This window comes from Octopus sinensis, unplaced genomic scaffold (genome assembly GCF_006345805.1).
Source record: "Octopus sinensis unplaced genomic scaffold, ASM634580v1 Contig16591, whole genome shotgun sequence".
NCBI lineage: Eukaryota > Metazoa > Mollusca > Cephalopoda > Octopoda > Octopodidae > Octopus > Octopus sinensis.
The window spans coordinates 20,591-44,694 of NW_021834457.1; the positions used below are offsets into that span (position 1 = coordinate 20,591).

Here is a 24,104-nt window from a genome sequence, read left to right on the forward strand (position 1 = left end):
TCAATGGAAACTGCATTTGTGATCCCTGTGCCAGTGGCACCTAAAAAGCACCATCCGAACGTGGCCAATGCCAGCACCGCCTAGACTGGCTTCCGTGCTGGTGGCACGTAAAAAGCACCAATCCAATCGTGGTCGTTGCCAGCCTCGCCCGGCACCTGTGCCGGTGGCACCCACTACACTCTCGGAGTGGTTGGCGCTAGGAAGGGCATCCAGCTGTAGAAACTTTGCCAGATCAGATTGGTGCAGCCTTCTGGCTTCCCAGATCCCCGGTCGAACCGTCCAACCCATGCTAGCATGGAAAACGGACGTTAAACGATGATGATGATGATTTTAAATATTTATTAACTCTTTCATTATATATACATATATATATATATATATACACAACACACACACTGGATGTTCTTGGTAACTGGCTATACAATATTTATGTTTTATTTCTGATCACACAGATCACCAAGCATGGCATCTTGGGCAAGTGTCTTCTGCTATAGCCCCGGGCCGACCAATGCCTTGTGAGTGGATTTGGTAGACGGAAACTGAAAGAAGCCTGTCGTATATATATATATATGTATATAAGTGTGTCTGTGTTTGTCCCCCTAGCGTTGCTTGACAACCGATGCTGGTGTGTTTACGTCCCCGTCACTTAGCGGTTCGGCAAAAGAGACCGATAGAATAAGTACTGGGCTTACAAAGAATAAGTCCTGGGGTCGATTTGCTTGACTAAAGGTGGTGCTCCAGCATGGCCGCAGTCAAATGACTGAAACAAGTAAAAGAGTAAAGAGTAAGCATTATTGTGAACTGGCTTTATTGCATAGCCTTATTTTCTTTTTTTCAACTGAAAAAAAAAATTAAATTAAAACTAAGTTATTTCTTAATAACAATAATAATCCTTTCTGCCATAGGCACTAAGCCTAACGATTCTGCCAGCTCGTTGCCTGATAATAACGATGATGGCTTCAAATTTTGGCACGGGACCAGTAATTTTAACCCTTTAGCATTTAAACCGGCCGTATCCGGCCAAAAGTATTCTACCTATTTTATGTTCAAACTGGCCAGATCAGGTCTCTCACACCAGCCCTACAATATCGTTTTAAAAATCAACAGCTACCTCATCAAAATCTCATAACTCCAAGATAATGCCTGATTAGTTCAGGGTAATGTGGATAAAAAAGGATTAATTTTGGCAGAATAACGTGAACACTAAAGGGTTAAGGGGAAGTGGTAGTTCAGTATATAGACCCTAGTACTCGACTGGTACTTATTTTATCGACACTGAGAGACATGAAAGGCAAAGTCGAACTCGGCGGAATTTGAACTCAGAAGAAATGACACTAAGCACTTTGTCCGATGCCCTAACGAGTCTACTACAACGATAACAACAAGAATAATATCAGTCAACATGCAACTTATAAATCTAGACTTGTGAGCTTTATTAAATGACTTCTGACGATGAAGATCCACTGCTACTCTTTATTCTCTCTCTCTCTCTTTTACTTGTTTCAGTCATTTGACTGCGGCCATGCTGGAGCACCGCCTTTAGTCGAGCAAATCGACCCCAGGACTTATTCTTTTGTAAGCCCAGTACTTATTCTATCGGTCTCTTTTGCCGAACTGCTAAGTAACGGGGACATAAACACACCAGCATCGGTTGTCAAGCAATGCTAGGGGGACAAACACACACATACATACATATATATATACATATATACGACGGGCTTCTTTCAGTTTCTGTCTACCAAATCCACTCATAAGGCTTTGGTCGGCCCGAGGATATAGTAGAAGACACTTGCCTAAGGTGCCATGCAGTGGGACTGAACCCGGAACCATGTGCTTGGTAAGCAAGCTACTTACCACACAGCCACTCCTGCGCCTAGTTTTTTTTTCAGTTTGTTGCTTTTATGTTATATTATTAAAGCATGAGGAAGTGTAAATATTTATATAGACTCGACAACAAAAACAAATACCAGATCTTTTCGGTTTGAACGGCAGCTTTTTCTAGCGGTGTCATATGAAATTGTCACCCATAATTATGACCCTAGTATCCATCTATAGCATTTCAATCTGTTTTAGGGTTAGGGTTGGGGGGAAGGGTATCTTTTTTTTCTTCAGAAATGTAAATAAACCCAATCTGTTTCTTAAACGAGGGACATATTCACACGGCACAGAATGTTTTTTTTATCTCAATAGACGTCAATGATTGGTTAAAATTGCAGAAATTGAAGAAAAATAACAACAAATATCATACAAACTTTAGAATTTTCTCAATAAAGCCAAGAGAAAAAGATGTTTTATAAACACTTTCGACCAGTATACGAAGTTTAAAAGTGTTTAGTTACGTGGAAATTATGTTAAAAACTGCCGTTCAAACCGAAAAGATCCCATGGAACTTATAAATCTAGACTTGTGAGCTTTATTAAATGACTTCTGACGATGAAGATCCACCACTAGTTTTGTTTTTTTCAGATTGTTGTTTTTTTATGTTATATTGTTAAAGCATGAGGAAGTGTATATATATATATATATATATATATTTATAAATGAGGGTGAAAAATTGGATATTAATTTAATAATACCATCAATTTAACACCAAGTGGCTTAGCACACCATAGCGGATCTATTTTTAGCATTAGAGTCGACCACATAGTGGTTACACTCTCATATTTATGTATATATATATATATATATACATATATGTTTCTTTATTACCCACAAGGGGCTAAACATAGAGGGGACAAACAAGGACAGACATAGGTATTAAGTCGATTATATCGACCCCTGTGCGTAACTGGTACTTAGTTTATCGACCCCGAAAGGACGAAAGGCAAAGTCGACCTCGCCTTTCATCCTTTCGGGATCGATAAATAAAGTACCAGTTACACATATATTTATATATAGAGAGAGAGAGAGGGGGGACAACGAAAACAAATACCTTTGATTTCATTCGGATAGATAGCTTCCAGGGCTTCTATTTCGTCCCTCTGTTCTTCTCTGTGGTTCGTCATACTGACAAGAAACCTGTGAGGACAAGGGCCGATGTGTCAGGGTGAGCGAGGAAGAAAGTGAATGAAAAAAAAAGGCCTTAATTAATTAAAAAAAGCTTAATTAATTGAGAGTCCCTCGTCACACTTCTGGGCCATGTGTCACTGGCGAACTCTCCGTAAAATAGAGACACGAAATATCGAAAATATTAATACTTCCGGCTAATGTAACCTTCGTTTATTTCCGGTGGACACAGAACGGCAAAGAAAAAAGTCAATTAATTGGTAATTAACCTTTAATTAAATTAATATAACCGAGGTGGATCGCGTCGGTGTTGATCCGTGTCAGACACAGTGCGATCGACTAAAAGTAATTGGAATTAATTGATTTCCTGATCGACGAAACACGAATTTAGCTCCAAATGAGCCAAAATAATTCTTTCTTCTTCAGAGAAAAATAATCATAAAATGGTAAAAAATCATTTAAAATATATTTTAATTATTTACATCGATAATTCACACCTCTCTTGCCATTTTTTAATTTATCACATATATGGTACGTCTTCTTACGGATTAGTAACCTTATGCTAAGTTTCCCTGTGTGGCATTTCTTCCCCATTCATTACAGGATGTATGTTTCTTCTTTCTGTATCTCAGGTATATTTTCCACCTGTTAATTAGATTTTTACGCTTGATATATTTTCCTGATTTCTCTTCTAACCTTTTGAGTCTGTTTGTTTTAATTCCCACCTACTAAACTAAAAGATAATTACGTTTTTCTTTCTCCGTCTTTCGTTCAACTATATCCAGTTCCCAAAAGGAGGTGTGACCGTTTAGTAAGGACAACCAGAAGAGAAACCCGACACAGAACCACCAAAACCACGCGCAGTCCTTCACTGGATCCTGTCGAAATTACCAGAAATTACACATATAAAAGGAAGTGTGATCGCCCTTACACCCGACCAGAGAAAAATTATTATTCGTTCAATATCCTTCAACCATGTCACGGCAAAGTAACAGAGCCGGAGATCCCCGTAAAGTGGTGAGTTTTACCTTTGAATTCTTCCGTCTCTTCTTCTTCATATCGCAAACCCGCTAGAAAGAACAGCCAAATCTCTCTCAAATCTTACCCAAATGTCTTCGATAAAGTAGGGTACACTTCGTGGTCACTTGAGCTGCTAGAAAGAACAGCCAAATATCTCTCAAATCTTACCCAAATGTCTTCGATAAAGTAGGATACACTTCGTGGTCACTTGAGCTGCTAGAAAGAACAGCCAAATCTCTCTCAAATCTTACCCAAATGTCTTCGATAAAGTAGGATACACTTCGTGGTCACTTGAGCTGCTAGAAAGAACAGCCAAATCTCTCTCAAATCTTACCCAAATGTCTTCGATAAAGTAGGATACACTTCGTGGTCACTTGAGCTGCTAGAAAGAACAGCCATATCTCTCTCAAATCTTACAAAAAAATTTCTCCGATAAAGTAGGATGCACTTCGTGGTCACTTGAGTTGCTAGAAAGAACAGCCAAATCTCTCTCAAATCTTACCCAAATGTCTTCGATAAAGTAGGATGCACTTCGTGGTCACTTGAGCTGCTAGAAAGAATAGCCAAATCTCTCTCAAATCTCACCCAAATGTCTTCGAAAAAGTAGGATACACTGCGTGGTCACTTGAGCTGCTAAAAAGAACAGCCAAATCTCTCTCAAATCTTACCCAAATGTCTTCGATAAAGTAGGATGCACTTCGTGGTCACTTGAGCTGCTAGAAAGAATAGCCAAATCTCTCTCAAATCTCACCCAAATGTCTTCGAAAAAGTAGGATACACTGCGTGGTCACTTGAGCTGCTAAAAAGAACAGCCAAATCTCTCTCAAATCTTACCCAAATGTCTTCGATAAAGTAGGATACACTTCGTGGTCACTTGAGCTGCTAGAAAGAACAGCCAAATCTCTCTCAAATTTTACCCAAATGTCTTCGATAAAGTAGGATACACGCTATGCCAAATACAGAGCTTCTTCGTGGTCACATGAGCTGCTAGAAAGAACAGCCAAATTTCATATTCTGCAAGCTATCTGCCGTGCTTCCAGACGTGAGCTCACTCAGTTTGACCATGACCTCGGCAAGGAGAATTTGGTTGACAGAAACTGTGCGGAAGCCTGGCGCATGTATGTGTGTGTGTATATATATATGTGTGTGTGTATGTATGTCTGTGTTTGTCCATGTGTATGTATATTTGGGTATGTATGTATTTGTGCATGTGTGTATGTATGTGTTTGTGTGTGTATGTATATGTGTGTGTGTTTCTGTGTATGTATGTATGTGTTTGTGCATGTGTATGTATGTGTGTATATGTGTATGTATGTCTCTATATATATGTGTGTGTCAGCGTGTGTATATGTCTATATATGTGTGTATGCATGTATTTTATATGTCTGTGTGTGTGTTTGCCTGCGTGTGCATATACTTAAAAGTATTCACGAATCTATATACGTGTGCACGTGTATCTTTCACGGTTGTATATTTGCAAGGCAACCCCCCCACACACACACACCCAAAACGTGTATGAATAAAATCCCTTGAAATAGTCGTTCTTACAGACACCCCTTTGTCACTATCACTGTCATAAAATCAGAGAACCAATGACTGACCCAATGGAAACTTATAACAAACGAGGCTATTGGTAAGGAGAATCGTTCGCACTATTTTACGGCAACGAGTCATGGCCAATGAGGGTGGAAGATATTAAGCGACTAGAATCCTTCGATCACCTCTGTCTACACCGCATCCTTCGTGTCCGATGGCATCACTTTGTCTCCAACAATTCGGTGCTACACCAGTGCAGAATCACCTCTCTCCAACAAGTCATCCTAACGAGATGTCTGCGTTGGCTGGGTCATGCCCCCCGTCGTCAACCAGGAGAATTCATCTACAAAGCAATTGCCCCAGCTCCCCTTCAGGGTTGGCGAAAGCAATGTGGTGGACAACGAAAAACCTGGCTGATGACAGTCAAGGTTGATCTGGAACCCAACCTAGGCCCCCATATCTACGGCGTTCGCCGCTGGAATAAGGAGTGGTTGGAGATCACACGGTTGTTAACCTCAAATCACCAGGACTGGTCGGTGTTTGTGAGAGATGCAGCATTGAAGATGAATGAAGCCAGCTCAACCCACCCCGGATCCCTAATATTCAATATTTGTTTTCTTCTCTTTTATTCCAGAACGGTGAACTGTTCACTCTTACCTACGGTGCTTTAGTTGCTCAGTTAGTAAAAGATTATGAAAGTGATGAGGAAGTTAATAAACAACTAGAAAAAATGTAAGTTCATTGCCTTTGCATCCTTTTAACCCTCCTCCTCTTCCTCCTTCTCTTCTTTCTCCTCTTCTTTCTCCTCCTCCTCCTCCTCCTTTCATTCTCCATTTTTTAGTCTTCGTTTCCTATCTTTCTTTCCTCTCTTGTTGTTGTTGTTCTTCTTCTTCTTGCTGTCATCTTTATTATTCCACACTGCATCTCTACGTCTCTGCCAAAATAGAATGCTTCTTTTTGTTTTTCTTTGAATCAGAAGTATCTTCATTCATTCCACTGCTTCGCATCTGCCCCCCCCCCACCCCCACCATGCCATCATGAGTTAGACAAATATCTATTATTGAAGCACCAACCAATCGTGGCCGTTGCCAGCCTCCCCTGGCACCTGTGCTGGTGGCACATAAAAAGCACCCACCAATCGTGGCCATTGCTAGCCTTGCCTGGCACCTGTGCCAGTGGCATGTAAAAAGCACCCACTACACTCTTGGAGTGGTTGGTGTTAGGAAGGGTATCCAGCTGTAGAAACACTGCCAGATCAGATTGGGACCTGGTGCAGCCTCCTGGCTTCCCAGACCCTGGTCGAACCGTCCAACCCATGCAAGCATGGAAAACAGACGTTAAACGATGATGATGATGATGAAGCATTGTTATACAACCAGATGCCTTCCCTGTCACTAACCCTTACTCAGTTTACAAGCAAGAGATTTCTCCCAACCATTCATCCCCAGAAGTGCACAGATGGCAGAATGGCCTCTAAGCGTTCATCACTTGATGGCCAAATCTGGTGGGAAAACCTGTCAACCTAAGTAGGGAGGTTCCAAACCAACAATGACCCATGCCATGTCAGCACATCGCGAATATGGCATAGTCTGTTTTGACTTGGTTTCTACAGATGGATGCCCTTCCTAATGCCAACCACTTTACAGAGTGTAATGGGTGCTTTTTACATGGTTCCTTGGTTTTAGGATATCAATTCTGTTGTGGTGGTCAGGTCTTTTTGAGTACAACAATGCACCACAGTCTAGACGTATACATGTATGATATATATGTGTATGTGTGTCTTTATTCAGTTATATATATATATAAATATATAAAGGGATCTTTTTGGTTTGACCGGCAGTTTTTAAAATAATTTCTAGGTAACTAAAAAATGTTAAACTTGGTATACTGGTAGAATGTGTTTATAAAACATCTTTTTCTCTTGGCTTTATTGAGAAAATTCTATAGTTTGTAAGATATTTGTTGGTTTTTTTCTGCAATTTCAACCAATCACTGACGTCCATTGAGGTAAAAAACTTTCTGTGCCGTATGAATATGTCCCTCATTTAAGAAACAGATTGGGTTTATTTACATTTGTGAAGAAAAAAAGATACCCTTCCCACCACCCTTAACACTAACCCTAAAACAGATTGAAATGCAATAATTATGGGTGACAATTTCATATGACACCGCTAGAAAAAACTGCCGTTCAAACCGAAAAGATCCATATAATGCTGGCATGGCTGTGTGGTAAGAAGCTTGCTTCCCAACCACATGGTTCCAGGTTCAGTCCCACTGCATGGCACTTGTTATATTTAAAATTAATTGAAAGAAACACAGAGCATCTCAACAGAAGTACAGTAATGAAAGGTTTAATAGATATTTAAAATATTTTTATAAAATTTCACTTTCCTGAAATATTTTTATTGTAAAGAAAGAACAATATCCTGGAGAATATTGACTGCCAGGGGAATTTTGTCCTAGGACCCAGTGAAGCACTGGGGTCAATGTAATTGATTCATCCCCTCCCCCAAAATTGCTGGCCTTGTGACAAAATTTGAAACCATAATGTTTTGTTGCATTACACAATAACTGTTTGTTTTTTTGTTTTGAATTTATAATGATTGGGACCAATTGTTTTTGCAGGGGTTACAATATGGGTATACGCCTAATTGAAGATTTCTTGGCCAGATCCAATGTCGGCCGATGCCATGACTTTCGAGAAACGGCAGATGTCATTTCAAAGGTAAGTTGGATGTCCTCATTGTCATCATATTCCTCATCATCATCAGCAGCCGTTCAAGAATTTGGACCTGGAGATCTCCATTTCCAGCGACTTCGAGGGGTCACTTCCCGGTGGTGTCGGGCGTCAACGAAGAGCCCTCGACTACAACAAGACGACCAAAGTTTTTTTTTTTTTCAAAGATCTGGCGTCTCCCGCTCCTAAGCCCAAGACCATCACCTAACCACCCTTACCCATCTTGTTGCTTAACAACTACAACAATCAGTAGCAGCATCCTTATGATGATCATCACCATCACCATGTATAAACCTCAACTAGACCCCCCACCTTTCAAAATTGCTTACCTTCTACCTATAGTAGAAAGATTATTATTATTATTATTATTATCACCGTGATCACCGTGACCGACCAGGCTATCAGATGTTGCTACACATCGCTGGTCACAATGCGCTTCGCATTGTTCTAGCCTTCAAATGACACCACCCCGCTGACTAAGCGAACAGGCCAACAGAAGAAAGAGTGAGGGAAAGTTGGGGCGAAAGAGTACAGCAGGGATCACCACCATCCCCTACCGGAGCCTCGTGGAGCTTTTAGGTGTTTTCGCTCAATAAACACTCACAACACCCGGTCTGGGAATCGAAACCGCGATCCTACAACCGCGAGTCCGCTGCCCTAACCACTCGGCTATTGCACCTCCATATTATTATTATTATTATTATCATTATTGTTTTCAGTCACTTTTACTTACCTCTACTTGTGGCAACATTCACCCTGGGCCAGTTCAGTCGGCTTCTTCCACCACCCCCGAGGCATCTCAAACCATGGCAGTGGAAGAAGTTTTTTGTGGGAATATGTGGATTTCACAAGCGGTCCCCAACAATCCCGCATGTAGAGACATCCTGTTTGCCGCAGATTGTCCGCAGATGCAGGAGTGGCTGTGTGGTAAGTAGCTTGCTTACCAACCACATGGTTTCGGGTTCAGTCCCACTGCGTGGCACCTTGGACAAGTGTCTTCTACTATAGCCTCGGTCCGACCAAAGCCTTGTGAGTGGATTTGGTAGACGGAAACTGAAAGAGGCTTGTTTTATATATGTATATATATATATATATGTGTTTGTGTGTCTGTGTTTGTCCCCCTAGCATTGCTTGACAACCGATGCTGGTGTGTTTATGTCCCCGTCACTTGGCGGTTCGGCAAAAGACACCAATAGAATAAGTACTGGGCTTACAAAGAATAAGTTGCTCGACCAAAGGTGGTGCTCCAGCATGGCCGCAGTCAACTGATTGAAACAAGTAAAAGAGAGAGAGAGACGCAGGGACAGAACGACCGAGGAGCCGCCAGTTGCCGAAACAGACACTCCGAGGATTTTCACCAGAGCCCCATCTGCCAGGTTGTGGCCCTTAATACCACTCGGTGTCAGACCAATTGCCTTGGGTGGCCCTGACACTTGGGTGGCATAGCTCTGACACTACCCATTGCCAGCGTCCCCACCACGGTGAGGAGGGGATGGACTTTGGGGATGCCTTCATTATCTACCTTTGGGTGCCTTTGGGGGCGCCTTCATTGTCCCCAACAATCCCGCATGTAGAGACATCATGTTTGCCACAGATTGTCCGCAGACGCAGGGACAGAACGACCGAGGAGCCGCCTGTTGCCAAAGCAGGCACTCCGAAGATTTTCACCAGAGCCCCATCTGCCGGGTCGTGGCCCTAATACCACTCCGCCTTGGGTGACCCTACCAGGAACCAAAAGTTCCCGACGGCATAGCTCTGACACAAGAATTGTAGCCTTTTATAAGTGCATGATCACTGGCTGTCCAACCTAAAACAGAGAATGGCTTATATACAAATACATAAGTGAATACAAAGAAATCTAGGAGCAGCCATATACATCATCATCATCGTCATTTAACATCCGTTTTCCATGCTGGCATGAGTTGAACGGTTTGACTGAGGACCGGCTACCCAGATGGCTGCACTAGGCTCCAATCTGATCTGTTAATGTTTCTACAGTTGGATGCCCTTCCTAACGCCATCCACTCCAAGAGTGTAGTGGGTCCTTTTTACATGCCACTGGACAAGATATCTCAAGAACTGGCTGGATAGATTCAGATGAAAATTTCAGGAGTGTTTGGCCTCATCACTCACACGAACTGATTAGACTGCGGCCATGCTGGGGCACCATGTGAGAACGCTTGTCTGGTGCCATGTAAAAAACACCCAGCACACTCTGTAAAGTTGTTGGCCGTAGGAAGGGCATCCAGCTGTAGAAACCATGCCAAATCAGACTGGAGTCTGGTCCCTAGCTCCTGTCAAACCGCCCAACCCATGCCAGCATGGAAAACGGGCGTTAAACGATGATGATGATGATGATGATAATGATGGTGATGTTTAAATGTTTCGACTGAATCAAGCGTTTGCTAATTTGTTAATAGTATTTAAAACAAGGGACGTAACTGTTAACATAGGGGAGATAACTTTTCCCAACTAAATCTGATATATCCAAGCTCGATGCAGTTTTTGACAAATATCTATATATATAAAAGTGAAGTTGTATGAGTGTCTGTCCCCTTCGATTTAGATTCCTAACTACTCCCACATTTTGCGGTGCAGTTTAACCAAAAGCGGGTATCTTATAGTCGTGATTCATATTGAGCCCTTCTGGGTATTAGCGCGCATCTACGATGAGTCTACGATTTTAAAAATAATTTACCATAATTTTTTTCCATTTTCATGCATATTTTTTAAATAAAGGGAAGTAACTCTCTAAAAATGTCTACGATGAGTCAACGATAATTTTTTCCCATTTTTAATGCATTTTTTGCTGTTTTTTGGCTATAACTCTCTAAAAATGCTTTATAGTTATTTCCCTTACAAACCCGAGCAACGCCGGGCGATACTGCTAGTATATATATATATATAAATCTTAACTTTTGCTTGTTTCAGTCATTAGAGTATGGCCATGCTGTGGCACTGCCTTGAAGTACTTTTAGTCAAATAAATCAATCCCAGTATTTTTTTTTTAAGCATGGTATTTATTCTATCATTTCCTTTTGCCAAACTGCTAAGTGACAAGGACATAAACACACCAACATCAGTCGTCGAGTGGTAGAGAGGGGGACAAATACACACACACACACATGTATATTATCATCATCATCATCATCATCATCGTTTAACGTCCGTTTTCCGCGCTAGCACGGGTTGGACGGTTCGACCGGGGTCTGGGGAGCCAGGAGGCTGCACCAGGCCCCAGTCTGATCTGGCAGTGTTTCTACAGCTGGATGCCCTTCCTAACGCCAACCACTCCGAGAGTGTAGTGGGTGCTTTTTACGTGCCACCGGCAAGGCTGGCAATGGCCACGATCAGATGGTGCTTTTTACATGCCACAGGCACGGAGGCCAGTCAGGGCAGCGCTGGCAACGGCCACGATCGGATGGTACGCTTACGTGTCACCGGCACTGGTATCGCAGCTGCAATTTCCATTGATGTTGATCGATTTCGATATTGGTTCTGATTTCTGATTTGATTTGATTTGATTTGATTTTGATTTTGATTTCCGATTGCCACTTGCCTCAACGGGTCTTCACAAGTGGAGTTTTGTGTCCCAAGAAGGAAAGGAACACATAAGTCGGAAAATTATAATTCTATTCAACACTAGCAGTATCGCCTGGCCATGCTCGGGTTTGTAAGGGAAATAACAATATAAGCATTTTTAGAGAGTTACTTCCCTTATAGATGCCAATTTGGGCTTTCTTAGCCATTTCTGTTTTGGTGTCTTCAAGCCATGAAGTCGTTCTAAAAGAACGCTGGTCTCCTTGACAAAGCTTCACGAGGGAGGGAAGGGGGAGAAGCAAACACAGGTGCAGGTGTGACCATGGACGCCAACTCCGCCGCCATCGACACACGAAAAATTATGCATTAAAATGGAATAAAAAAATGATGTTAAATTATTTTTAAAATCGTAGACTCATTGTAGACGCGCGCTAATACTCAGACGGGCTCGATATGAATCACGACTATAAGATACCCGAATTTGGTTAAACTGCACCGCAAAATGTGGGAGGAGTTAGGAATCTAAATCGAAGGGGACAGACACTCACACAACTAGAGTTTTATATATATAGATATTCACACACTTATTGCAGTGGTCCTCCAGTTTTTCTAATCTCTGTAAAAGAACTTTGAAGGTTGAGCCTCCAATCAGGCCTTTCATGGTACCCTTAAAACCAGGAGCTTTTCAGTACCCCCGTGTGTGTGTGTGTGTGTGTGTGTGCGTACGTGCGTGTGTGTGTGCATCAAAACCACAGGAAAGAGAGAGAGAGAGTATTCTTTTTGTTTTTCTTTTTGCATGAAAAGCCAACAGTTTTCTACTCATTTTGTTCTTATCTCTTTATTTATTATTATTATTATTATTATTATTATTACTACTACTACTACTACTATTTCATTATTATTATTATTATCGTCTCGTTGTTGTATTTTCCAGGCTGGCTTTAAGATGTACCTGGGTATCATTCCTGTCGTCTCCAACTGGAGTCCTGCTGGTGATGAATTCTCTTTGCTAATCGAGAACAATCCCTTAACAGAATTCGTCGAACTCCCTGCCAATCACAGCTCCTTAAATTATTCCAGTATTTTATGCGGTGTTCTCAAGGGATGCCTAGAAATGGTTTGTCTTCTATATTTTATAGACACTCTCTCTCTCTCTCAAATTCTCATTCTCTCTCTCTCTCTCTCTTCCTCTCACATTCTCTCTCTCTCATTTCCTCTCTTTCAAATTCTCATTCTCTCTCTCTCTCTCTCAAATTCTCATTCTCTCTCTCTCAAATTCTCATTCTCTCTCTCTCTTCCTCTCACATTCTCTCTCTCTCATTTCCTCTCTTTCAAATTCTCCTTCTCTCTCTCTCAAATTCTCATTCTCTCTCTCTCTCTCTCTTCCTCTCACATTCTCTCTCTCTCATTTCCTCTCTTTCAAATTCTCATTCTCTCTCTCTCATTCTCTCTCTCTCAAATTCTCATTCTCTCTCTCTCTCATTCTCTCTTCCTCTCACATTCTCTCTCTCTCATTTCCTCTTTCAAATTCTCATTCTCTCTCTCTCTCATTCTCTCTCTCCCATTTTCTCTCTCTCTCTCTCTCTCTTCCTCTTACATTCTCTCTCATTCTCATTTTTTCTCTCTCTCTTCCTCTCTCATTCTCATTTTCTCTCATTTCCCCCTCTCTCTCTCTCTCATTCCCTCTTTCTCACACATTCTTTCTCTCTCTCCTCCCTCCCCTTCTCCCTCTCACATTCTCTCCCACCCACCCCCCATTCCCTCTCCCATTACCCCCTGCCATTATCTTCCCATTTTTCTGATCCCTTCTAATCCTGTCTTTCCCATTCCCTGCTCCCTTCTCCCACCCCTGACTCCCATCACCCCAGTCCACACTCCCTCCCCTCACCATTCTTCATCTTCTGCTTGTAACCCCCACCCCCCTCCACAATCCACTTTCTTCATCACATTGTCCCAAACAGTATCTTTTATCTCTTACTTGTTTCAGCCTTTAGACTGTGGCCATGCTGGGGCACCACCTTGAAGTCTTTTTTTTATCGAATGCATCAAACCCCATACTTATTTAAAAAAATTTGAGCTGGGGGACAAATACACACACACACACACATACGATGGACTTCTTTTCAGTTTCTGTCTACCAAATCCATCCATAAGGCTTTGGTCAGCCCAAGGCTTAAATATATATATATATATATATATATATATACATACACACACACACACACACACACACATATATATCATCATCGTCCGCTCTCCATGCTGGTATGGGTTGTATATATACATACATATATTATATATATATATATATATATATATATATATAACGATGGGCTTCTTTCAGTTTCCGTCTACCAAATTCATTCATAAAGCTTTGGTCAGCCTGAGGCCTTCGTAGAAGACACTTGTCCAAGATGCCACACAGTGGGACTGAACCCGGAACCATGTGGTTTGGAAGCAAGCTTCTTACCACACTGCCAAGCCTTCGTCCATATATATATATATATATATATAATATAATATATATATATACAATGGGTTTCTTTCAGTTTCCATCTACCAAATCCACTCACATTTGGTTGGCCTGTGGCTATAATATATATATATATATATATATATATATACATATATATATATATATATATATATATATATATATATGATGGACTTCTTTCAGTTTCCGTCTACGAAATCCACTCACAAGGCATTGGTCGGCCCAAGACTATAGTAGAAGGCATTTACCCAAGATGCCACGCAGTGGGACTGAACCCGGAACCATGTGGTTGGTTAGCAAGCTACTTACCACACAGCCATGCATGAGACAACAATGAAAAACAGTGAGGACTGTTTAAGTTTTCCCAGGTACCAGGTCACTTCACTGATGTTGGTACCATGTTGACATTACAGAGCGAGGAAGACCCTCCTTCAGTCTTGTTGCAGACATGACCACCACTCTAGAACTGGTGCCATTCAGCCCATGCTAGCATGGAAAATTGACAGATGATAATGGTGGTGCAGGCTGAGTTCTTTCCAAGGACTGTAAAAAGCACCCACTACACTCTCGGAGTGGTTGGCATTAGGAAGGGCATCCAGCTGTAGAAACTCTGCCAGATCAAGATTGGGGCCTGGTGCAGCCATCTGGTTCACCAGTCCTCAGTCAAAATCGTCCAACCCATGCTAGCATGGAAAGCAGACGTTAAACGAACGCTGAACATTGAACTTCATTGAGTGGTTGGTGTTAAGAAGGGCATCCAGCCCTAGAAAAACCATGCCAAATCAAGACTGGAGTCTGGCACAGCCTTCCAGCATGCCAGCCCAGTCAGACCATCCAAACCATGCCAGCAGGGACAATGGACAATAAATAATGATGATGATGGTGGTGGTGGTGATAGTGGTGGTGATGATGATGATGATGGTGGTGGCGGTGGTGGTGGTGGTGGTGGTGATAGTGGTCATCATCATCATCATCATCGTTTAACGTCCGTTTTCCATGCTAGCATGGGTTGGACGATTTTGACTGAGGTCTGGCGAACCAGATGGCTCCACCAGGCTCCAGTCTGATCTGGCAGAGTTTCTACAGCTGGATGCCCTTCCTAATGCCAACCACTCCGCGAGTGTAGTGGGTGCTTTTTACGTGCCACCTGCACAGGTGCCAGGGGGGTCTGGCATCGGCCACGATCGGTTGGGGCTTTTAACGTGCCACCGGCACGGAAGCCAGCTACGGCAGCGCTGGCAATGGCCACGTTCGGATTGTGCTTTTTATGTGCCACCAGCACAGAAGCCAGTCGAGGTGGCGCTGGCAACGGCCACGTTCAGATGGTGCTTTTTATGTGCCACCAGCACAGAAGCCAGTCGGGGCGGCGCTGGGTAATGATGATGATGATGGTGGTGGTGATGATGATGAATGTGAATGAATAAGCGTTACATTTGACAAAGCATTCTGACTGCTAATTCGTTAAATGGGTTAATAAGCAAAGAAAAACAAATGAAAACGCATAAATTATGAAAATGTGACAGAAGTAATATATTCATGGTCATACTCAAAAACAATTATTTTGCATAAATTAATTATTTACTCAAAGTGAAAAACAAACTTATCAGGAGTCACAACGATAATATCATCTAATTAATAATTAAACTTCATAAATTAATTTCAACAATAAACTCATTAATAGAGGTCTCTGATTACCTCCTGCTTTGATGGAGAATTCACCCTCAGCACATAACCATTATTTAAGCCTCTGTTTTGTGCTCATCATCATTATCATCGTTTAACGTCCGTTTTCCATGCTAGCATGGGTTGGACGGTTCCAACCACCATCATCATCACCATCACCACTATCACACCACCACCACCACCACCACCATCATCACCACCACCACCACCACCATCATCATCACCACTATCAACACCACCACCATCATCATCATTTATTGTCCATTGTCCCTGCTGGCATGGTTTGGATGGTCTGACTGGGCTGGCATGCTGGAAGGCTGTGCCAGACTCCAGTCTTGATTTGGCATGGTTTTTCTTATCTGGCAGTGTTTCTACAGCTGGATGCCCTTCCTAACGCCAACCATTCCATGAGTGTAGTGGGTGCTTTTTACGTGCCACCTGCACAGGTGCCAGGCGAGGCTGGCAACAGCCACAATCAGATTGGTGCTTTTTATGTGCCACCAGCACAGAAGCCAGTCGAGGCGGCGCTGGCATTGGCCACATTCGGATGGTGCCTTTTACGTGCCATCGGCACAGGGATCACAGCTGCAATTTCAATTGATTTTTGATGTTGATGTACTTGACTCAATGGATCTCCTCAAGCGCAGGGTTGAAACGGTGTTTCTTTACTTGCCACCTGCACAGGAGTCAGTCGAGAGGCACTGGCAACTGCTGGGTGCCAGTCGTAGGATTGGTTCAATTTCAATTCTGATTTTATTGCTGTTTATTGTAATCCTTTACATTCTGGGTTCAAATCCTGCGAGGTTCAACTTCACGTTTCATTCCTTGAGGGTCAGTGAAATGAATTACCAACCAAGTACTAAGTACCTGGTTATATTGGTGACCAACCACTACTACCCCATTCCTAAAACATTTGCTGGCCTTATTCCTAAATTAGAAACCTTAATTAAATAGGTTTGGCAACATGGCTTCTTAGTTCAGTCCCAGTGCATGGCTCCTTAGGCAAGTGTCTTCCTCTATAGCCCTAGGCTGACCTAAGCTTTGTGAGTGGATTCGGTAGATGGAAGCTAAAAGAAGCCCATCATATATATATACTCTCTTTTACTCTTTTACATGTTTCAGTCATTTGACTGCGGCCATGCTGGAGCACCGCCTTTAGTCGAGCAACTCGACCCCGGGACTTATTCTTTGTAAGCCCAGTACTTATTCTATCAGTCTCTTTTGCCAAACCACTAAGTGACGGGGACATAAACACACCAGCATCGGTTGTCAAGCAATGCTAGGGGGACAAACACACACACACACACACATACACACACATACATATATACATATATACGACGGGCTTCTTTCAGTTTCCGTCTACCAAATCCACTCACAAGGCATTGGTCGGCCTGGGGCTATAGCAGAAGACACTTGCCCAAGATGCCATGCAGTGGGACTGAACCTGGAACCATGTGGTTGGTTAGCAAGCTACTTACCACACAGCCACTCCTACGTCTAAACGATAAACGTCGCCCTTTTCAAACCTAGCCAGGCTCATGGGCCCAGTTTCCCGGTTTCTGTGGCGTATGCGTTACCCCCAGCTGGATGGGACGCCAGTCCGCAGCATTACTCAAGAAACAGGAAGAGTGAGAGAGAGAAAGTTGTGGTGAAAGAGTACAACAGGGGTCACCACCACCCCCTGCTGAAGCCTTGTGGAGCTTTTAGGTGTTTTCGCTCAATAAACACACACAACGCCCGGTCTGGGAATCGAAACCATGATCCTTCGACCACGAGTCTGCTGCCCTAACCACTGGGCCATTGCGCCTCCACATATATATATATGTGTGTGTGTGTGTGTGTGTGTGTGTGTCTATGTTTATCCCCCAGAATCACCATCACCCCCCACCACTTGACACCAGGTGTTGGTGTGTTTATGTCCCTCATGACTTAACAGTTTAGCAAAAGAGACCAATAGAATACATACCAGGCTTTAAAAAAATAAAAAATAGTCTTTTCAGTCATCTGACTAAAAATTCTTTGAGGTGGCGCCAGCATGGCCACAGTCTAATGACCGAAAAAGAAGCAAAAGATGAGAGAGAAAAGCAAGATAGGCGCAGGAGTGGCTGCGTGGTAAGTAGCTTGCCTACCAACCACATGGTTCCGGGTTCAGTCCCACTGCATGGTATCTTGGGCAAGTGTCTTCTACTATAGCCCCAGGCCGACCAATGCCTTGTGAGTGGATTTGGTAGACGGAAACTGAAAGAAGCCTGTCGTATATATATATGTATATATGTTTGTGCTTGTGTGTCTGTGTTTGTCCCCCTAGCATTGCTTGACAACCGATGCTGGTGTGTTTACGTCCCCGTCACTTAGCGGTTTGGTAAAAGTGACCGATAGAATAAGTACTGGGCTTACAAAAGAATAAGTCCCGGGGTCGAGTTGCTCGACTAAAGGCGGTGCTCCAGCATGGCCGCAGTCAAATGACTGAAACAAGTAAAAGAGTAATAATTTCACTGTTCACCTGTTTCGTGTCCCCTTTTTCTTTTGCAGGTGCAAATGGACGTCGACGTGAAAGTTGTGCAGGATCAACTGAAGGGAGACAGTATAACAGAACTCCGATTGAAATTCATCAAACGTCTCGAGGACGCGTTACCCGCCGGGGAGGACTAGCGAGTTCCCTTTTTTTTTGTTTTTTTTACCTTGTTGTTTTTTTTTCTTTTTCCATTTCTTTCTGTTCAGTTTTTTTTTTTAAATATTTTTTATTTGTTTATTTGAATAAATTATTATCTCTATTCCACTTTCCAAAAAGATAATACACCAATCAGACTTCTGACTCTTATTAATAAAAAATTCTTTTGAAAAACATTAAAAAAAATTTTTAAAATCCCCCAGTACATTTCATACATCATTATTATTATTATTATTATTATTATTATTATTATTATTATTATTATTATTATTACTACTATTATTATTATTATTATTATTATTATTATTATTATCATTATTATTATTGAGTGAGAGAGCAGTGCATGCCATCAAAGGACACTGGGGGTAAAATATACAAAGCCCAATAACCCATCATGACTACCCGTCTGATAAGGGTACACCAGGTACATGCATCACAACCATATGTGGGCGACATGGTGATCTCATATCAAGATAAACAGCGCATGACCTTGCAGGTGGGGCCCAGTTAGAATTTTCTTCTGGTCGAGTAGCCCATCCCGCTCAAAAGTTCCCTGAATAAGGGTTGTTTAAGGATGTTGAAAGAACCACCCATGTTTCCTGAAGTGAATTATTCAAACCCCAAAGAATCCCTCTCAACACATGGCTATGATGCACCCCCACTACTTCTGCTCGTGATCAGAGATGCACATATCGTCAACCACCAAGGCACATGCTCAACTGGTTAAGGTCAAACAACTGACAAGCAAATCTGTGGTGTTGAGCAGAATATTTGCTGTAGCCCATCTTTTATACCAAGACGAAACAATGTACATGATAACACTTCCAATCAGTTAAGATCAGAAGCCAAGGGAGCCACTACCTGGTACTGCGTCAGGGCATGTGGTATTATTATTATTTTTATTATTATTATTATTAAGGCAGAAACATTAGCACGCCAGGCGAAATGCTTGGTGGTATTTCGTCTGCCACTACATTCTGAGTTCAAATTCTGCCGAGGTCGATTTTGCCCTTCATCCTTTCGGGGTCGATTAAATAAGTACCAGTTACGCACTGGGGTCGGTGTAATCGACTTAATCCGTTTGTCTGTCCTTGTTTGTCCTCTCTGCGTTTAGCCTCTTGTGGGTAGTAAAGAAATAGGTATTTCGTCTGCCGCTACGTTCTGAGTTCAAATTCCACCAAGGTCGACTTTGCCTTTCATCCTTTCGGGGTCAATTAAATAAGTACCAGTTACGCACTGGGGTCGATATGATCAACTTAATCCATTTGTCCTCTCTATGTTTAGCCCCTTATGGGTAGTAAAAGAAATAGGTATTTCATCTGTCGCTATGTTCTGAGTTCAAATTCCGCCAAGGTCAACTTTGCCTTTCATCCTTTCAGGGTCAATAAATTAAGTACCAGTTGGATACTGGGGTCATTGTAATTGACTTTGCCCCTCCCCCACCAAATTTCAGGCCTTGTGCCTATAATAGAAATTATTATTATTATTATTATTATTATTATTATTGTGATGAGCTGGTAGAATCGTTAGCACGCTGGGCAAAATGCTCAACGGTATTTCACCTGTCGTTACATTCTGAGTTCAAATTCCACCAAGGTCGACTTTACCTTTCATCCTTTTGGAGTCGATAAATTAAGTACCAGTTACGCACTGGGGTCGATGTAATCGACTAATCCTCTCCCCCAAATTTCAGGTCTTCTGCCTTAAGCAGAGAGGATTTTTGTTATTATTAAGGTGACAAACTAGCAGAATCATAATACGTCAGCTGAAATGCGTAGCCGTATTTCGTCTGCCGTTACGTTCTGAGTTCAAACCCCACAGAGGTCAACTTCGCCTTTCATCCTTTTGGAGCCAATAAATTAAGTACCAGTTGCGTACAGGGGTCGATCAAATCGACTGCCCACCCCCACCTTGCCCAAAATTTCAGGCCTTGTGCCTATAGTAGAAAGGATTATTATTATTATTATTATTAAGGCGGCGAACTGATAGAATCAGCTTAAATATTGATTTCAAATTTTTGCGCAAGGCCTGCAATTTCGGAAGAGGGGCTAAGTCAATTTCATCGACCCAACCCGACCCTCCCCTCCCTGTGTTCAATGGGTACTTATTTTATCAACCCCTAAAAGGACGGAAGGCAAGGTCAACTCGGCAGAATTTAAACTCGGAATGTAAAGACCGACAGATTCATCATCATCGTTTAACGTCCATCTTCCATGCATGCATGGGTAGGACAGCTGAGAGGAGAGGAATTGGCCAGGTAGAAAAACTACCCAAGGCTACTCTATCTGTTTTGGCAGGGTTTTTACTGCTGGATGCCCTTCATAAAACCAAACACTCTGCAGAGTGGACTCGGTGCTTTTTATGTGGCACAGGCAAAGATAGTTTTGGCATGATCTAGACCAGTTGGATGCCATTCCAAGTGCCAACCACTTCACAGTGTGGACTGGGTGCTTTTTACATGGCACCAACACTGGCAGGGTCACCAAGTACCTTGCAAGACAAGGAATCTTTGAGAAGGGACAGGACATTGGAGGAGGTGATCTTTATAGTTTTAAGCAATCAACATGCATTTAATGCAAAAAAAAAGTAAACAGGAGTGGCTGTGTGGTAAGTAGCTTGCTAACCAACCACATGGTTCCGGGTTCAGTCCCACTGCGTGGCACCTTGGTCAAGTGTCTCTGCTATAGCCCCGGGCGACCGACCAATGCCTTGTGAGTGGATTTGGTTGACGGAAATGAAAGAAGAAGCCTGTTGTATATATGTATATAGGTGCAGAGTGGCTGTGTGGTAAGTAGCTTGCTAACCAACCACATGTTTCCGGGTTCAGTCCCACTGCGTGGCACCTTGGTCAAGTGTCTTCTGCTATAGCCCCGGGCCGACCAATGCCTTGTGAGTGGATTTGGTTGACGGAAACTGAAAGAAGCCTGTCGTATATATATATATATATATATATACATATATATATACAGGAGTGGCTGTGTGGTAAGTAGCTTGCTAACCAACCACATGGTTCCGGGTTCAGTCCCACTGCGTGGCACCTTGGTCAAGTGTCTTCTGCTATAGCCCCGGCCCCCGACCAAGCCTTTGAGTGGATTTGGTTGACGGAAACTGAAAGAAGCCTGTTGTATATATGTATATAGGTGCAGGAGTGGCTGTGTGGTAAGTAGCTTGCTTACCAACCACATGGTTCCGGGTTCAGTCCCACTGCGTGGCACCTTGGTCAAGTGTCTTCTGCTATAGCCCCGGGCCGACCAATGCCTTGTGAGTGGATTTGGTTGACGGAAACTGAAAGAAGCCTGTTGTATATATGTATATAGGTGCAGGAGTGGCTGTGTGGTAAGTAGCTTGCTAACCAACCACATGGTTCCGGGTTCAGTCCCACTGCATGGCACCTTGGTCAAGTGTCTTCTGCTATAGCCCCGGGCCGACCAATGCCTTGTGAGTGGATTTGGTTGACGGAAACTGAAAGAAGCCTGTTGTATATAGTATATAGGTGCAGGAGTGGCTGTGTGTGGTAAGTAGCTTGCTAACCAACCACATGGTTCCGGGTTCAGTCCCACTGCGTGGCACCTTGGTCAAGTGTCTTCTGCTATAGCCCCGGGCCCCCCCGACCAATGCCTTGTGAGTGGATTTGGTTGACGGAAACTGAAAGAAGCCTGTCGTATATATATATATATATATATATACATATATATATACAGGAGTGGCTGTGTGGTAAGTAGCTTGCTAACCAACCACATGGTTCGGGTTCAGTCCCACTGCGTGGCACCTTGGTCAAGTGTCTTCTGCTATAGCCCCGGGCACCGACCAATGCCTTGTGAGTGGATTTGGTTGACGGAAACTGAAAGAAGCCTGTGTATATATGTATAGGTGCAGGAGTGGCTGTGTGGTAAGTAGCTTGCTTACCAACCACATGGTTCCGGGGTCAGTCCCACTGCGTGGCACCTTGGTCAAGTGTCTTCTGCTATAGCCCCGGGCCGACCAATGCCTTGTGAGTGGATTTGGTTGACGGAAACTGAAAGAAGCCTGTTGTATATATGTATATAGGTGCAGGAGTGGCTGTGTGGTAAGTAGCTTGCTAACCAACCACATGGTTCCGGGTTCAGTCCCACTGCGTGGCACCTTGGTCAAGTGTCTTCTGCTATAGCCCCGGGCCGACCAATGCCTTGTGAGTGGATTTGGTTGACGGAAACTGAAAGAAGCCTGTTGTATATATGTATATAGGTGCAGGAGTGGCTGTGTGGTAAGTAGCTTGCTAACCAACCACATGGTTCCGGGTTCAGTCCCACTGCGTGGCACCTTGGTCAAGTGTCTTCTGCTATAGCCCCGGGCCGACCAATGCCTTGTGAGTGGATTTGGTTGACGGAAACTGAAAGAAGCCTGTCGTATATATATATATATATATATATACATATATATATACAGGAGTGGCTGTGTGGTAAGTAGCTTGCTAACCAACCACATGGTTCCGGGTTCAGTCCCACTGCGTGGCACTTGGTCAGTGTCTTCTTCTGCTATAGCCCCGGGCCGACCAATGCCTTGTGAGTGGATTTGGTTGACGGAAACTGAAAGAAGCCTGTTGTATATATGTATATAGGTGCAGGAGTGGCTGTGTGGTAAGTAGCTTGCTTACCAACCACATGGTTCCGGGTTCAGTCCCACTGCGTGGCACCTTGGGCAAGTGTCTTCTGCTATAGCCCTGGGCCGACCAATGCCTTGTGAGTGGATTTGGTTGACGGAAACTGAAGAAGCCTGTTGTATATATGTATATAGGTGCAGGAGTGGCTGTGTGGTAAGTAGCTTGCTAACCAACCACATGGTTCCGGGTTCAGTCCCACTGCGTGGCATCTTGGGCAAGTGTCTTCTGCTATAGCCCTTTCGCGGCTGACCAATGCCTTGTGAGTGGATTTGGTTGACTGACACTGAAAGAAGCCTTCCTATATATGTTATATCTATATATATGTATGGTGTGTCTGTGTTTGTCCCCCTAGCATTGCTTGACAACCAATGCTGGTGTGTTTACGTCCCCGTCACTTAGCGGTTCGGCAAAAGAGACCGATAGAATAAGTACTGGGCTTACAAGTCCTGGGGTCAATTTGCTCGACTAAAGGCGGTGCTCCAGCATGGCCGCAGTCAAATGACTGAAACAAGTAAATGAGTAACACATTTTGCTTTTCGTAAACACATGGTTTATAACAGGAGAGTGCGAACGCTTGGCTTATTACTATGGAAACAGGCACCTATATGTCAGTGGCTTTCTTAAAAAGCTGTTAACTATTTATTGATTTATGATGAAAATGAATTTCATGTCAATAATTACCATACAAATCTACATCCACACACAAAATTTGAAATCGATTGGAACAAAATTGAAGAAATTGAAATGCTGCAGCCCTACAGAAAAGATCCCAAGA

The 24,104-nt window shown here is 43.0% G+C and overlaps 2 protein-coding genes across 3 annotated transcripts in view; one reads left to right on the plus strand and one right to left on the minus strand.

Annotated features, from left to right (window-relative positions):
- Positions 1-3,151, minus strand: part of LOC115230862 (RWD domain-containing protein 1) — a 19,637-nt gene extending 16,486 nt beyond the window's left edge. Inside the window, exon 1 of the mRNA XM_029800978.2 lies at positions 2,933-3,151. Within this exon, the coding sequence (XP_029656838.1) occupies positions 2,933-3,005 (73 nt within the window). The 5' untranslated portion in view covers positions 3,006-3,151. The remainder of the gene's footprint in view (positions 1-2,932) is intronic.
- On the plus strand, positions 3,131-18,822 carry LOC115230864 (trafficking protein particle complex subunit 3). 2 transcript variants are annotated; one of them, XM_029800980.2, is made up of 6 exons: positions 3,131-3,266; positions 3,792-4,023; positions 6,197-6,294; positions 8,188-8,287; positions 12,774-12,956; positions 18,552-18,822. In XM_029800980.2, the coding sequence occupies exons 2-6, from the start codon at positions 3,982-3,984 to the stop codon at positions 18,669-18,671; spliced, it is 543 nt and encodes a 180-aa protein (XP_029656840.1). In that variant the 5' UTR covers positions 3,131-3,266; positions 3,792-3,981; the 3' UTR covers positions 18,672-18,822. The 2 variants fall into 2 exon arrangements, with proteins under 2 accessions (XP_029656840.1, XP_029656839.1); XM_029800979.2 differs by lacking the exon at positions 3,131-3,266 and adding an exon at positions 3,290-3,452.
- Positions 18,823-24,104: the final 5,282 nt, after the last annotated feature.

Coding starts and splice junctions, on each gene's coding strand:
- LOC115230864 (XM_029800980.2), top strand. CDS start 3,982: ATGTCACGGCAAAGTAACAGAGCCGGAGATCCCCGTAAAGTG. Junction 8,288..12,773: donor CGGCAGATGTCATTTCAAAG/GTAAGTTGGATG, acceptor TGTATTTTCCAG/GCTGGCTTTAAGATGTACCT. Junction 12,957..18,551: donor TCAAGGGATGCCTAGAAATG/GTTTGTCTTCTA, acceptor TTTCTTTTGCAG/GTGCAAATGGACGTCGACGT.